At 47.3% G+C, this 17,048-nt stretch overlaps 1 protein-coding gene across 1 annotated transcript; it reads left to right on the top strand.

The window, feature by feature from the left end:
* Nucleotides 1-280: 280 nt before the first annotated feature.
* On the top strand, nucleotides 281-11,295 carry ABCF3 (ATP binding cassette subfamily F member 3). The gene is made up of 21 exons (XM_080658145.1): nucleotides 281-429; nucleotides 656-803; nucleotides 932-1,011; nucleotides 1,415-1,461; nucleotides 1,872-1,969; nucleotides 2,068-2,190; nucleotides 2,352-2,618; nucleotides 2,926-3,006; nucleotides 3,084-3,143; nucleotides 3,233-3,289; nucleotides 3,403-3,425; nucleotides 3,530-3,585; nucleotides 3,699-3,899; nucleotides 3,997-4,073; nucleotides 8,522-8,566; nucleotides 8,651-8,783; nucleotides 9,390-9,478; nucleotides 9,582-9,673; nucleotides 9,856-9,988; nucleotides 10,132-10,219; nucleotides 10,313-11,295. The coding sequence occupies exons 1-21, from the start codon at nucleotides 357-359 to the stop codon at nucleotides 10,469-10,471; spliced, it is 2,130 nt and encodes a 709-aa protein (XP_080514271.1). The 5' UTR covers nucleotides 281-356; the 3' UTR covers nucleotides 10,472-11,295.
* Nucleotides 11,296-17,048: the final 5,753 nt, after the last annotated feature.

The raw sequence follows: 17,048 nt of genomic DNA, 5'->3' as shown, positions 1-17,048 counted from the left end.
AGTGTGCTTTACCCACCACTGGTCTTTCGGGCGGTTCCCACCCGCTGAACCTTTGGCATTCGAGTTCTCCGCCTTCCGGAACGCCACCTCCAGAAGGCAGCGAGGGCCGCACGTGCGGCTAATTTTTCAGCGGAAAAGGCGTTGCGCAAGCGCAGAGAGCAGCTCTGGCGTAGGCACAGTGGTGCTTGCGCACGGTTCTTTCGACCCCGCCCACCGGGTTTCGCGCAATCCACGCTTTACTTATGTCACCACTACGCATGCGCCATGAAAGGAGGGACGCGCTTTCGGGGGAAGGGCAGGGGTGGGCCTTGGCCGGGGTCTCACCGCGACTGCGCGGAAGGGAGCCGGACTGTAACATGGCGACTTGCGCTGAAATCCTGCGGAGCGAGTTTCCCGAAATTGACGGACAGGTCTTCGACTACGTAACAGGTGAGCCCAGCGGAATCAGCGTGCTGGGGAGGCCAAAGTGGAAGTCGGGTGGGAAAGACTAAGGGAGGGCAGGGCCGGGGCCGCTGATGGGCCTGGCCTCTGTGTGACCTCTTGTCCCGAGGGCGGGGTAGGTCCGGAGGCCAGACTCGGGTCGCGGTTCCGGGGTTAAACTCCTTGTGTGTCCACCCTACCCCGTGTCTTCCTCGACCTGCCCCGCCCCGCCCAGGCGTCTTGCACAGCGGCAGCGCGGACTTCGAGTCTGTGGACGACCTGGTGGAAGCTGTGGGGGAACTGTTGCAAGAGGTGTCCGGGGACAGCAAGGATGACGCGGGCATCAGAGCCGTGTGTCAGCGCATGTACAACACCCTACGCCTGTACGTGGCAGGGGGGCTTGTGGGGAGATGGGAAGGGGACGGTCGGGAGGCAGGAGGGAATAAGGTCTGATGGCCGAAGAGCTTTTTCCTCAACCCCTAACTCTGCGCTTGCCGTCCCTACCGTGTAGGGCTGAGCCACAGAGCCAGGGAAACAGCCAGGTGCTGCTGGACGCTCCCATCCAGTTGTCAAAGATGACGGAGAACTACGGTGAGAAGGAGGGAATATTGAACTAGCTACCCTCTCCTTTTCCTCAGCCTCAAGGCCCCAGCCACCTGCCTCCTGGAGCTCAGGACTCCTGGCACCTCTTTTCCATAGGACAAGATTGTAGAAGCTAGTTGATGTCTTTACTGAAGGCAAAAGAGCCCATTGATGAAGGGAGTAGGGTTGGAGGGTTCTCCAAGCTCTTGGCAATGGTATGAAGCATATGGGCTTTGGAGCTGGACAAACTTGGGTTCACCCACTCCCCACCCCCTATTTTGTGACTTACTAACCAACTGCATGCTCCTGTTAGAGTTGCTTATCAGCTTTGTGTCTGGTTTATATTAGTTACTCAAAACATTAGTTTCCCTTCCCTCAGGGAGAAGGTGACTGCTTTTCTTCTCGTCTACAGACTGTGGCACCAACCTTCCAGGACTGCTGAAGAGGGAACAGTCCTCGGTGAGGAGGAGGATGAAAGGGAGGGGCTGTGTATTGGTTGGGGTAGGAGTTGACTGTTTTGAAATACCAGAATATCTTTCTGGGGGATTTCTGAATCTTTAATTCTGTTCATCATGGATAAATTGAGAGGGTTACCTTAAGGTGCTCTCTCTGAGCCTACACCCTAGGGCAGTGGTCGGCAAACTCATTAGTCAACAGAGCCAAATATCAACAGTACAACAATTTAAATTTCTTTTGAGAGCCAAATTTTTTAAACTTAAACTTCTTCTAATGCCACTTCTTCAAAATAGACTCGCCCAGGCCGTGGTATTTTGTGGAAGAGCCACACTCAAGGGGCCAAAGAGCCGCATGTGGCTCGCGAGCCGCCGTTTGCCGGGCCTAGGGTGAAATGGTTTTGTTTGGACCCTTAGACAGTGAATGCAAAGAAGCTGGAGAAGGCTGAGGCTCGACTAAAGGCAAAGCAGGAGAAACGTTCAGAGAAGGACACACTCAAGACCAGCAATCCTCTGTGAGTTTAGTAAAAAGGCTTAAGAGAGCAGAGCAGTCTCTACTGGGATGAAAGGGTGGTTGGGAGTGCCAAAAGCCATCCATTTCTTCTTTTAAAAGAGTCTTGGAAGAGGCATCAGCCAGCCAGGCAGGCAGCAGAAAGGAGAGTCGGTTGGAATCATCTGGCAAGAACAAATCCTACGATGTGCGAATTGAGAACTTTGACGTGTCTTTTGGCGATAGGTGAGGGAGTGGCAGTGGGGGGTATGATACTTTTCTTTCTCCAATTAAAGAGAATTTGGAGAGATTAAATGGGGCTAAAAATCATGTTAGGTTTCTGTTGTTAAACTTGTAGTACACAGATGTCTAGAGTACCCTTTGTCTTCTTCCTGCTGCCCCTGCAGGGTACTGCTGGCCGGTGCAGATGTGAACCTGGCATGGGGCCGCCGCTATGGGCTAGTGGGCCGAAATGGGCTGGGGAAGACAACACTGTTGAAGATGCTAGCCACCCGGAGCCTGCGAGTTCCTGCGCATATTTCCCTGCTGCACGTAGAGCAGGAGGTTGCTGGAGATGACACCCCTGCCCTGCAGAGTGTGCTGGAGAGTGACACTGTACGAGAAGACCTCCTGCAGCGAGAGCGGGAACTCAGTGCCCAGGTTGCTGCTGGCAGGTGAAGGCTCCGTGCTAGGGAAGGACAGCAACAGCTGTCATTCACAGAGTGCCTGCCCTACTGTCATAATCCAAAATTCGCATGCCCATACCAGTGAGCAGGAGAGCTTAGAACTAGCACTCTCAAGCCCTTGTTCCTTCCACAGTGCCCAAGACCCTCAAAGCTGTGAGCAAGTCCTTCATGTACTCTGTTCTTGTCCCAGCAAAAAGGCAGCCAGTGGTCTGCTTTCCAACAGCATGGGGTGCAGGACATCCTCTTGAACTGCCCCTACTCAGGCTGATTGCTCTGCCCCCCATTTCCATCCCAGGGCTGAGGGCTCAGAAGCTGCACAGCTGGCAGAAATCTATGCCAAACTGGAGGAGATTGAGGCTGACAAGGCACCTGCCAGGTATTTGAAATTCCCCCTTTCTTCACACTTCACCTTTCCCTTCTGTTACCTGTTCCAACTGGGTTCTTCACTTCTAGGGCATCAGTCATTCTTGCTGGACTTGGCTTTACCCCTAAAATGCAGCAGCAGCCCACCCGGTGAGTGGCCATTCTTGATTGTGGTTACTGTTGGCTCTGCCCCTGTGCTGGTGAGCACCCACCTCTCATGCGGCTCTGTCTTTCTTTAGGGAGTTCTCAGGTGGCTGGAGGATGAGACTGGCCCTGGCCCGGGCCCTGTTTGCTAGGTGAGTCTTCTGGGCCTGTATATGGATATTATGGAGGATGGGCCTTGGCACATAGGGGTTTGCAATGGATCTCTGACCTAAAACCTCAAGCCTTGCATTCTTCTTGTCCATAGGCCAGATCTTCTGCTGTTAGATGGTAAGTTTGAAATGTGACACCCTAACTTCAGGGTGGGGAAAGGTGGCAACACCCAAGTTCCTACACCTCCAGCCCTTTAATCCCAAATGTGTCCCCTTTTCCAGAACCCACAAACATGCTGGATGTAAGGGCCATACTATGGCTGGAGAATTACCTGCAGGTGAGTGCCTATAGGTGCCGGAGTAGGTTTGGGGGAAGTCTGCCTCCAAAACACCTAGAGGCTGGGAGCTGACTGCCCTCCCAAACTGGGCCTGCTGTCCTGTGACCCCTCAGACGTGGCCCTCCACAATTCTGGTCGTCTCCCACGACCGAAACTTCCTGAATGCCATAGCCACAGACATCATCCACCTGCACAGCCAGCGGCTAGATGGTTACCGGGGAGACTTTGAGACCTTTATCAAAAGCAAGCAGGAGCGGCTACTCAACCAGCAGCGTGAATATGAGGCACAGCAGCAATATCGCCAGCATATCCAGGTGTGGGAGCCGGCAGGGCTGAGGGCCCCATCCCTTGGGTATTAGAGTTGCAGGGAGTAAGGGAGCCTGACCAATGCCTGCACTCATCCACCCTCAGGTTTTCATTGACCGGTTTCGCTACAATGCCAACAGAGCCTCTCAAGTACAGAGTAAGCTCAAGATGCTGGAGAAGCTGTGAGTACACTGTCCCATGGCCCTGACTCCTGTTCTCTTAATTTCTTGCCTCATTTTGCAGGCCATCCTTGCCCTCTCATTATAGGCCTCCCCTTTTCTAGAAACCAACTTGAACTTCCTCCCCTACAAGAAAGTAAAAAGTTTTATACTGTTCTCAAAGAGTTAATCTTGTCCCCAGGCCCTAGTAACCACTAATCTGCTTTCTGTTTGTTATATTTGTTTATGCTTAACATTTAATATAAATGGAATCATACAATGCGACCCTTGTGTCTGGCTTCTTTTGCTTAGCATAATGTTTTTGAGGGTCATCTATGTCCTAGCACATAGTACTTCATTTTTATGACAGATAATATTCCATTGTATGGATAATACATATTTTGCTTATTGATTCATCTGTTGATGGACATTTATGTTTTCTCCTTTTGGCCCTTATAAATAATGCTGCTATGAACATTTGTGTACTAGTTGTTGTATGGACATATGTTTTCTATTCTCTTGGATGCATACCTAGGAGTGGAATTGCTGGGTTATATAGTAATTCTATGTTTAACTTTTAAAAATATAGATATTTTTCTTGATTTCAAAGAAGAAGGGAGAGGGAGAAAGAGATAGAAACATCATTGATGTGAGAAAATCATTGATCGGCTGCCTCCTGCAAGCCACATACTGGGGATCGAGCCCACAACCTGGACATGTGCCCTGACCAAAATCGAATCATGACCTTCTTCTGCTTCATAGGCTAAAGCTCAACCACTAAGTCATGCCGACTGGGCTGTATTTTTTTTTTTTTTTTTAATACTCACATGAGGACATGTTTAGAGAGGAATGGTGAGAGAGAAAGAAACATCAATGGGTTGCCTTCTGTATGTGCCCCAAACCCACAGCCCAGGTGTGTGCCCTGACCTGGGATCAACGGGCAACCTTTTCTTTCAGTGCACACTCAACCAACTGAGAGCCACCTTGGCTGGTTATCGTCTTTAATTTTAGCTATCGTAGTGGGTGTGGCATGTTATCTCATTGTGGCTTATTTTTTTAAATAAATCTTTATTGTTCAGATTATTATAGTTGTTCCTCTTTTTTCCCCCCATAGCTCCCCTCCACCCGATTCCCGCCCCCCCCCACCTCATACCCTTACCCCTCCGCCACTGTCCTCATCCATAGGTGTAAGATTTTTGTCCAGTCTCTTCCTGCACCCCTCACACCCTCTCCCCCCTGAGAATTGTCAGTCCACTCCCTTTCTATGCCCCTGATTCTATTATATTCACCAGTTTATTCTGTTCATCAGATTTTTTATTCACTTGATTTTTAGATTCACTTATTGATAGATATGTATTTGTTGTCACTTTGTTGTCCATAATTTTTATCTTTACCTTTTTCTTATTCCTCCTCTTCTTAAAGAATACCCTTCAGCATTTCATATAATCCTGGTTTGGGGTTATGAACTCCTTTAGCTTTTTCTTGTCTGTGAAGCTCTTTATCTGACCTTCAATTCTAAATGATAGCTTTGCTGGGTAGAGTAATCTTGGTTGTAGGTTCTTGCTGTTCATCACTTTGAGTATTTTTTTCCACTCCCTTCTGGCCTGCATAGTTTCTGTTGAGAAATCAGCTGACAGTCATATGGGTACTCCCTTGTAGGTAACTAACTGTTTTTCTCTTGCTGCTTTCAAGATTCTCTCTTTGTCTTTTGCCCTTGACATTTTAATTATGATGTGTCTTGGTGTGGTCCTCTTTGGATTTCTCTTGTTTGGGGTTCTCTGCGCTTCCTGGACTTGTAAGTCTGTTTCTTTCACCAGGTAGGGAAAGTTTTCTGTCATTATTTCTTCTAATAGGTTTTCAGTATTTTGCTCTCTCTCTTCTTCTGGCACCCCCATAATTCAGATGTTGGTACGCTTAAAGTTGTCCCAGAGGCTCCTTACACTATCTTCATATTTTTGCATTCTTTTTTCTTTTTGTTTTTCTGGTTGAGTGTTTTTTGCTTCCTCATATTTCAAATCTTTGGTTTGATTCTTGGGGTCCTTTGGTCTACTGTTGAATTTCTGTATATTATTCTTTATTTCAGACAGTGTATGCTTAATTTCTGACTGGTCCTTTTCCATTTTTTTGGCATTCTCATTAAGAACCTTAAAGGTCTCACTAAGTTCCTTAGAGGTTTCTAGAAGATTCTTGAGTAACCTTATAACTGTGGTTTTGAACTCAGTATCCAGTAGTTTGCTTTCCTCCATTTCTTTCATTCGTTACATGTTTCTTTGTCTCCACATTTTGGCTGCTTCCCTGTGTTGATGGAGTGGCTTTGTGTGGTAGGTGACCTATAAGGCCCAGTGGTTCAGCCTCCCCAATCACATGAGGTGGACACTCTTGGTGCACCCCTTTATGGGCTGAGTGCACAGTCTTGTTGTAGTTAAGCCTTGATTAATGTTGGTACACTGGGAGGAATTGACCTCCAGGCCAATTGGCTGTGAGGACCCACTGTGTCTATAATGGAAGAATTGCTGTGCTGGAGACACCCTTATGGGGCAGGACTTGCTTCAGTGGGGCTTTGGTGCTCACTGAGTCTGCCTCTTAAGTGTGTCACTTATGGATCTGAGGAGTTGAAATCTGGTGTCGTCTCACACTGACCATTAGGTACACTGGCTCCTGGATCTCCAAGGAGGTGCACGTCAGCTACTGTCTGAGGCCACCCAACAGGAGCTACAGTGAGATCTGCAGATTTTCCTCCTTGGTTGGCGTTTGGAAGTTTAGGAGCTCTCTGACCCAGCTGCAGTTTGTTAGGTTAAGCTGCGATAGGGCAGGCCATTCATATGCAAAAGCCGCTGTGCACAGTTTGGGTGGGTTTGTAAATTGGGCGGGGCGGGGTCTTAGGGAATCACTAGGGCATAGCAAACAGCGATGGCTGCCAGTCAGCCCTCTCTGCATCTCTGCGTTTCCGTGTCCCCGTGTCCCGCGCCCCAGCGCAGTAAACAATGATTCCTGCGAACACCCCTGCAAGAGAGCCACCCTCACTTTCCGACCTGATGGCAAACAGTCCCGCTTCTCCCCATAGGAGTCTGGGTCCCCAGAGTCTCGCCAGAAACTGGAGTTCAGAGCAGTCGGGAGCTTGTGTCTCCCTTCGGATTGAAAAATTTGCGCGCCTCCATACCTCTGCTTTTCCACGCCTATACACGTCCTACCCGGTCTCAATGCTCTTTTCTCTTTCCTTCTAGTTGTAGAACTTCTACTCAGCCAGCTTTCCCGTGGTTCTGGGTGATAGACGTTTTGTCTTTTAGTTGTAGATTTGGTATGGTTGTGAGAGGCAGCACGTACAGGTGTATACCTTATGCCGCCATCTTGGTTTTTCCTCATTGTGGTTTTGATTGCATTCCTTAATGACTAAGGTTGGTGAACATTGAAGGTTGAATCTTTTTGTTTTTGTTTTGCTAATCTTGAAACAACCTTTCTAGAAGTGCTGGTGGTAGGAGAGCCTAAAATCGTAAGGCTTAGGATTTTTATGACATTGAAACATCATGATATGTTAACTAGAAAGACAAAAAGAATAATCCTATTTTTTTCCAGCATTTAGTAAACTAGAAGAATGTACAATCATGTGCTGCTTAATGTCAGGGATACATTCTGAGATGTGTTGTTGGGCAATTTTGTCATTGTACGAACATTATAGAGTGCACAAACCTAGATGGTATAGCCTACTACACACTTAGGCAGTATGTTATAGCCCATTGCTCCTAGACTACAGGTCTGTACGGCATGTTATGCTGAATACTGTAGGCATTTGTAACACAATGGTAACTATTTGTGTAACTAAACATAAAAAAGTTACAGAAAAGCCCAGCTGGTGTTGCTCAGTGCTTGAGCATCAGCCCATGAACCAGCAGGTCACAGTTCAATTCCCAGTAAGGGCATATGCCTGGATTGGGGGCTTGATCCCCAGTAGGGGGCATGCAGGAGGCAGCTGATCAATGATTTTCTCTGATCATTGATGTTTCTATCTCTCTCTCGCTCTCTGAAATCAATAAAAATATGTATTAAAAAAAGAGAGAGAGATGCAGTAGCCACAGGATATTTACAGCAAAAAGTACATAAACAAGTAGCATAGTCATTTATTATCATTATCAAGTATTATGTGCTATACGTAATTACATATGCTGTATTTTATACAACTGGCAGTGCAGTAGGCTTGTTTTTACCAGCATCACTACAGACATTGTGCTATGACATTATGACTTGGCTCTGATGCCACTAGGTGATAGGAATTTTCTGCTCCATTATAACCTTATGGGACCACCCTCATGTATGCGGTCTGTTGTTAACCTTGTTATGTAGTACAAAACTACTCAAAATAAGAATGTTATCTGGGTGGTGGGACTACAAGCTTTTCTAAGTTTTTCTGAGCATATATTTCTTGTGTGATGGAACAAATAAAAATCATAAATCTAGAGTGCCCCCTCTTTCCTCAGGCCAGAGCTGAAACCTGTGGACAAGGAGTTGGAAGTAGTGATGAAGTGAGTGCTGGGCCAGAGGGGCTGGTTGGAAGCTCTTGTTTCTGGCCACCGCAGTGCTATTCATCCCCACCTTCCCTCCCACAGGTTCCCTGATGGGTTTGAGAAGTTCTCACCACCAATTCTGCAACTAGATGAGGTGGATTTCTACTATGATCCTAAACACGTCATCTTCAGCCGTCTCTCCGTCTCTGCTGATCTTGAATCCCGCATCTGTGTGGTATGGTTGTTGTTTCTCTGTTCCAGGAGCTGGGACTCTCCCACCCTAGCACATGCTGGGGATTGGCCCAGATCCTCGGGCTGGAAGGGGAAGAGGTCCACTAGGCAGGAGTCAGGGCCTGAGCAAGGACTTGGCTATACTTACACTGTCCCCATGCTCCAGCCTCACAGGGCTGCCCTGCAGAGGTGAAAAGAAAGCCTGGCATGTGGTACTTGATGAATACTTGAAGCAGTATTCTATCTTGCTCATCTCCGCTCTCAGTTTTCTCAAACCATGGAACATAGAGGAAGAGTATAGGCTTCAGGGTCAGACTTCAGATCCTGACTCTGCCATTTCCCAGCTTTGTTACTAAATAGTTTTCTCATCTTTAAAATGGAGATAGCGTCTACCTCACTTGGTTATTGAGAGAGTTAAATCCCCAGCACTTACTAGGTACTCAGTTATTAGGTTCTCTACATATTTATTACCCCCTTCATTTTTCTTTTGAGTTTCTGAAAAACGTTTTAGTTGAAAGGATCATTGGGACTACCCAAGTCCAGTTCTCCTTTCCTTTCCTTCTGTGTCCTATACATGTACACTCTAAAGTTCTCATGTTTCTTCTTATAGGTTGGGGAGAATGGGGCTGGGAAGTCTACCATGCTGAAGTTGCTTATGGGGGATCTAACACCTGTTCGAGGCATCAGACATGCTCACCGGTAGGGCCCACACCTTCACTCTCCAACTATCCCTACAGTTGTAGCTACACTCTTTTTGGTCATTGCCTTTCATCCCCTCTTGCACCTTCATTTCTGACTACAGGAATCTGAAGATCGGCTATTTCAGCCAGCACCACGTGGAACAGCTGGACCTGAACGTCAGTGCTGTGGAGCTGCTGTCACATAAGTTTCCTGGTGTGTTAGGGCTTGGGGTTCAAGAGAAAGGCCCAGGGCTGCTGCCTACAGTTAGGCCTCCTTTGGGGAGGTGCTGAGCAGCTCACCCAAGTCTAGGTGTAAGGACAGAGGTATTTGAAGGTGGGACTGGGGAGAGGGTGAAGGGAGGGAGTTGGGCCATGATCGAATGGGGCCTATTTCAGGACGGCCTGAGGAGGAGTATCGTCACCAGCTGGGCCGGTATGGCATCTCTGGAGAACTGGCTGTGCGCCCTGTTGCCAGCTTGTCTGGGGGCCAGAAGAGCCGGGTAGCCTTTGCTCAGATGACTATGCCCTGGTAAGGCCTTACTTTCTAGAATTCTTTCCCTCCCTGTTCCCCTCTGGCCTAGTAGAAAATGATTCTCTTGTCTTTATATCAGAGGAGTTCATGATTTCTCCAACTCCCCATAACTATCCACCTTCCTGGGTTCTGCCTTCCAGCCCCAACTTCTATATTCTGGATGAACCCACAAACCACCTGGATATGGAGACAATTGAGGCTCTTGGCCGTGCTCTCAACAATTTCAGGGTGAGTGTGTCTTCATAATGCCCACTCCTTCCCAGGCCTCAGCACTCCTTAGCCCCCCGCCCCCCTGAGTGCCTCTGGTCTCCTGTCTTTCAGGGTGGCGTGATTTTGGTATCCCACGATGAGCGCTTCATCAGGCTGGTGTGCCAGGAGTTGTGGGTGTGCGAAGGAGGCGGCGTCACCCGGGTCGAGGGGGGATTTGACCAGTACCGTGCCCTTCTCCAGGAACAGTTCCGCCGTGAGGGCTTCCTCTAGACCCAACAAGCTGAGGGCTATGCCCAGGACATGGACTGGTCTCTCAGACCCCTGGGCCACCATGTAGGCAACCATCTCCAGGCCACGGACCTCCCCTGACTTTGGGGACAGCCTTATTCCCAAATCTCTCCTTTTGATTGGAGCATGCTCTGCACAATCCAGGGAACCCCATCTAAGGGTCTGTGAGGACTGGTCTTGTAAGTGGAAGGGTAGGGGGGAACCCTCTGGGGTTATACTTCCCCCACTGCCCCAGCTGTGACTGGGCCCCAAGTGGCTGCTGTGTAAATTAAATCTTCCTTGCCTCATCTCTGCTGTTCCCTGGCAGGGCTGCAATGTGTTAGTGGTGTAGGCTCTCTGATTTATTATTCTCCTGTGACATTTGTATCAATCACAAGGAGGGGGTTATAGCATCACCAGCCTTGACCCTGGAAGGAGACATCACTAAAGCCACTGGGGCTCAGAGGTCACCTGCCTGACCTTGCGGTGGGCTGGGCTGTTTGAATGAAGGGCAGTGTGTTACATCACTGTGGTGCTGGTCCCTGTAGTGTGGGCTCAGCCTCACTGCTTACGAGAGTGAACTGATTCTGTAACCCTGCAGCTTTAGACATGGTTTGTCATCTGCTTTTCCCGTGGTCTCTGGCCCAGGCTCACCCTGCTTCTTTGATCAGGACCTTCAGAAGGGTCTGAAGAGAAACTGTCTTTGTCCCCGTTTTGCTTGGGTCGTTTCTTTATTTTTCCTCTAACCATGTACTAGTAAGAGGGGCCTGGGAAGAAATTGAAAATGGTGTCTAATGGGAAGAAATAGAGTACTTTGTTTTCAAATTAAGCAGTCTTAAGTGTGGGGTGGGATTTTTAACAGAGGTAATATGATTTATAAATATTGTTTCTCGAGGGCTCAGCTGATCTATGTAATCGCTATACAGAAGACACTAACATAGAGACATTGTGTTGCTCTCCATGGTGATGAAGGAACTTGCTGGCTTCATGGAGAATTATAGTCACAAAGTTCAACCAAGGAATGTTAACTCAGCTGGTGAGGTTATTATGGTGCAGGTAGCTGGGAGGGAGATACCTGTTTTGGGGAGTAAATGAGAAGAAAGACAGGAAGTCTTCTGATTTACCACAGAACAGGCAGTGATGGACGAATGAAAACAGCAGAAGAGCCACTAACAGGCCTGCCTCCTCAGCCTCTCTCACTCCCTTTCAGAAGTCCACAGGAGAGGTTCTTCTAACTGTGTCTGTGGCTTTGTGAACCCTCATGCTCCTAAGAGCCTTCTCACAGCCCCATCGCTTCTGCCAACCTCAGACCTGCAGATGGGCCAGTCAGGGGCCATCTGGTGTGTGATTTGTGCCTACCTGTTTGCCAGGCTCAGCCCCTTCACCTCACACAAGTTTGTGAGTCCCGATATGAGTTCTCCCAAGTCCTTAGAGTTGTTGGGAGTGCAGCTGAAGGGTTCTGTGACAGAATGTGCTTCTTTTGGGGTAGGTGACTTTGTACAAAGAACATTGGAGTTGGATCTAAGATCAAGTCCCAGTGCCGTTACTGTTGATAGAAGGAGTCACCAGACTAAGAAATACTAGCTGTGTAAGGAATCACTTAACCTTTTTGAATACTTCTGCCTGGTTTCTTGATAGGATTGTGTTGAGGATTAGCTGACAAGCACATTATGCATATGATTCACAAAGTGTGGCCAGTCTGATTTGAAGGACTATTGTGGGAAAAGCAAATTTTCTCAGTGATTCCAGAGGTAGACAAGTTTGGGTTCAAAGGAAGGAAAAATTTTAATAGCTCAGGCTGCCTCCTGAGAGTTAAGTTTCCAGTCTCTGGGACTGTTCATCCCTGCCAGGCTCTCAAGAAGGGCTCTTTCAGGTTGGTTTCCAATGTCATGACTGCAGGAACAAAACAGGAAGAGCCTGTATATGACAATACAGGCCTATATATCAGGCCTTCAGAAAATGGGGATGAATGAATTGTAGCAGCTGAGAAAGACTACATTAAGGGTAGGGTGAATTTCTGGAGATTAGAAGAGGGGAGCTGACAGAAGATAGTTGTCTTGAGGGGAAAATATAGACAATGTCAACTCCATTCTAGAAAGCACAGGGCAGAGAAATTTGACATGTATGAGTGGGAAGCCCCCTGATCACCACAGACTGCCCATCACAGTAGCCACTCCTTTCACACTGTGGAGAGCCCATTTAACCCAACCATTGGGAAGCTGGTCCTTCCAACTGCTGAGTTTGGAGCTGCCCTGCTGACGTCAGGCTAAGTTCTCACTGTTTTCCAGGCAAATTTTAGAATGAAATAGGGGAAGAGGTGCCATTTACCCTTGCTGGCTATGCCCCAGGTTAATTTGTCATTTTAGAATGTAAAATTCCAGTAAAAGCCACTCAGTAAGCCTGGGTCTGGCCCACCCTCAGGTGCAAGCCAAACAACACCTCTAGCATCATCAGTTTATGGGCCTGCACCAGCCTGAACATGCAGACTGGATGTTGGAACCTGGGGAAATCCCAGCAGGCTAGCAGGCTGGGTTCACAACCTGGCTGAAGGACCTCTCGGGGTCCCTGAACCTGGAGTGATGGACTCCCTCCAACCTTGCCTCCCTCCAAGGTGGCTTCATTGCACTTTGTGCTTCCCCCATTATAAGCTGCTTGCCATTATTAAAGTTGTAAATCCCACTTTGCCTTGTTAGCCTAGAAGGCCAGACCATGGCTTGCTCTTCTTTGTGTCTTATGTGCCTGCCACAGGTTGGGTTTCCTGGGAAGCAGTGCGAAGAAATCATCATGCAGGATGTTTATTGGGGTATGCTGCTGGGACCAACACCAGGATTGAGCAGAGGGAGAAGTTGAGCAGCATTGAAGGCCTCAGTTGGCCCCACATTCTAGAGCTGGATAGTCCTGCAGAGTTGTCCTGTGTTGAGACAATGGCTCAGGCAGGCCTTTATCTGCTGAGTTGACCAGTCTTGGAATGCTGGCTGCTACAAGAAGATGTGAAGTTGAGAAAGGAAGTTTTCTTCAGCTGAGACAATTCCCCCAAAGGGGCTGACAGCTAAGGACTCTGCCATCAGCACTCTTAGCAGCTAGGGCAGCAAGTCCTTCATTCCTGAAAGGAGGTCCGGGCAGCTCATCACAGCACCTACTGCAGTGCCAAGCCTATAGACATGTGCTCAATAAAAGTGCTTGAGGAATGAGTACTGGGGGGAAATTATTTGAGGAAAAGTAGAGAATGATATTGGAAGAGAGAAGAGGGGGAAAACCCAAGAAACCAGCCAGAAGGTCATAACCAAAATCCAGTCCTAAGGGCATGGGGTCAGCACGGTGCAGGTGGAGACAAGGCTAGGGAAGATGGTATGCAAATTCAGCAAGGGGCTGTCTGTTCTGCCCAAACAAGGAAGGACTCCTTTTTCTGGGCCAAAGTCTTGAAAGCTTAGGGACCTAAGGAACAGATTTAAAGGGAAACTTTTTGTTTTTAAACCTCGCCTTGTTTCCTTTTAAGACTGCTAAGGAAATAATTACAGAATATTTATTGAGTTCTTATTGTGTAATAGGTACTTTTGTAAGTCCTTTACCCCCACTAAGTCAATCTTCACAAACCTATTATTCCCATTTTACAGATGAGGAAACAGGAAGTTGACATAGTGGGTGGCAGGACTGGGATTCGGGCCAGTCTGGTTCTAGAGTGCAGCTCTTAACTGTCATACTGTACTACCGCTCAGCTCCTTGTGTGACCTGCTCAATGGTTTTGTTCATTCCATCATTTAAAACTCATCATTTGCATGGGGCAGGGGTGGGAGGTAGGGGCTTTGAATAAGCTCCCAGAAGAGCAAGCTGATGAGTAGGAGTACCTGGCATTGGCTGACACACTGGTGTTCAGTGAAGTTGTTTGTTAAATTAATAACAAAAAAACACGTGGAAATAGTGGCAAAGTCATGCACTGGGATTAGCACAGCTCTACCACTAATGGCATCTTGGACAAGTCAACCTTTCCTGAGGAAATTATCCTTATCCATAAAATGGGTATAACTCAGTTTGTCTTGCCTGCTTCTTTGGGTAGTTGGAAGGATTAAATGAGACAAAGCCCCGTGTAAGCTGAACAAAAATTTTTGTGAACTGTAAAGAGCTGTGGATCCAAAGGGTGTCATTTTCATGGATGGAGTGAGGGAGCGGCAGCCTGGGGCCTCCTCTGGAGACACATAGACTAGCACATGTGCAAACACTCCAGGCCATCATCAAGATGATTGCCCCAGGAGGGCCACCCACAGCCCTCATTTGCTGAGCCAGACATCAGAAAGCGTGCTTGCAGGAGCGCAGCATGAGACTGCCTGGCACCTGCTGAGTTGCATGGGGTAAAGCAGAAATCATGCAATTTAAGCCCATTCTAATAATTTGCATAGGTCACGTCCTGTTGGTAACTCTAGGTTTCTATTTTCTTTATGTTAAATAAATGGATGGTTTGGAAGTGATTTCTGCTTTACTGTATATAGAGAGGCCTTTGAAACCCTAAATTAAATATTGTCAACCCATGCTACAGCATTTTTAACACCGAGGAATGCTTTCACAAATGTTCTCTTTTGGTCTGGTCTTCATAATCCATTAAGTGGATCCTGATGAGTTATTCCCATTTTACAGAACTGGAGCTTGAGGCAGAAAGATAAGTGTCTTACTTAGGTTCAGATACCTCTGTGCATGCAGAGATGGGGCAAGAACAGAGTATCTGGGTCCCCAGACTTCTCACATCTCTCCCAATAGCTGTTCTCAACTTTGTTCCATATTTATTCATACGATGGATGGCATTCTCATGTCACACTTGCCCATGGGCATACTCAGGGTCATGTTACCTTCAATCCTTTCAGGCAAGTGTTTTGAACCTAATTGTTTGAGATGGGCGATGTTCAAGCAGAATGTCAGAACCTAACAAGGCAAGGGAGGGCATCTGTATAGGAAGGTGGTCCAGTATGAGGTGTCAGAACCTGAGTGAGGTGAGGACATTCATGCGTGGGAATGGCCTGCGCCCTGGGGTGGGAATGCAGCCTGGCCTGGGAAATCAAAGCCCAAGCAGGGCGAGAAGGACATTCTTCTTTATTTTTTTAACTTATCTTTATTGTTGATAGTATTACAGATGTCCCCTTTGTTTTGTTCCATGGGCTATGCACATATGCATATAAGTTCCCCGGTTATTGTCTCCCCAACAAACCCCACCTTCCCTCTAAAATTCATCAGTCTGTTCCATGTCTTTTTTTTTTTTTAAGTTTTTATTGATTTTAGAGAGAGTAAGGGAGAGGGAGAGAAACATTGATGGCTGCCTCCTGCACGCCCCCTACTGGGGATCAAGCCTGCAACCCAGGCATGGGCCCTAACCGGGAATCGAACTAGCGGCCTCTCAAGCACAAATGACACCCAACCAACTGAGCCACTTTAGCCAGGGCAAGGAGGATGTTTTGAGGAGGGGAGAACCCCAAGACAGGGTGTTAGGCAAGTTTAGAGTGAGGAGGGTATTTACTGAGGAGGCAGGTGGAAGCAACCCAGTGTAGAGTATTGGAGACAAGAGTGAGAAGGACATGTGAATGCAGAAGGCAGTGGTGACAGGGATTAATCATGTGGATAAATGTATTAGGGAAAATGGCAGCCCGGTTTCTCACAGTTGGAGAAGGAAATTATAAATATAGAAAGGGAGAAAGACCTAGCTGGTTTGTCTCAGTTGGTAGAGTGTCGGCCTGCAGACTGAAGGGTCCCGGGTTCGATTCTGGCCAAGGGCATGTGCTCAATCCCCAGTTGGGGTGGGGGGGAAGGGTGTGCAGGAGGCAACTGATCAATAATTCTCATCATTGATGTTTCTATCTCTCCCTCTCTGAAATCAATAAAAAATATATTAAAAAGAAAGGGAGAAAACTAGAATGAACCTTGTGATGTTGGATTAAAATTGGAGATATTGGTGTAAACTCATGTTTTTCAATAAATAGAGGTAGATTTAAAAATCAATATAGATTTAAGTGTGTATGTAGCTCTGTCCCAGCTCTAGCTATTGAGAAGTGACACCCCCATCCCAATGGCAAGGAGCAGTGCCCAAATCCTAGCTTCTACATAACATTTTACACTGTAAGGTGCCAGTGCTCCCTAGTGAATGAGCTGATTCTAGGGCTGAGAGAGAGATACAAGATGAGCCTAGAAATCTTATACTACAGCCCTAACTGGTTTAGCTCAGTGGATAGAGCGTCGGCCTGCGGACTGAAGGGTCCCAGGTTCGATTCCGGTCAAGGGCATGTACCTTGGTTGTGGGCACATACCCAGTTGGGGGTGTGCAGGAGGCAGCTGATCAATGTTTCTCTCTCATTGATGTTTCTAACTCTCTATCCTTCTCCCTTCCTCTCTGTAAAAAATCAATAAAATATATTTTAAAAAAAAAAGAAAAGAAATCTTATACTACAAAGCAAAAAAAAAAAAAAGTAATTGGGACATATAAAAAGGACACAAAAGTTAGCTTGAAATGCTTCCACTGGACAAATTAGACAGTTTGAACAATATATATTGATTATAACCTCTGAATAAGACAGTTGATACTAATATACATAAGTATATGAAT

Source organism: Plecotus auritus (genome assembly GCF_963455305.1).
Source record: "Plecotus auritus genome assembly, chromosome: 2".
Lineage (NCBI taxonomy): Eukaryota > Metazoa > Chordata > Mammalia > Chiroptera > Vespertilionidae > Plecotus > Plecotus auritus.
This window is presented reverse-complemented; position numbering and strand designations above follow the sequence as displayed.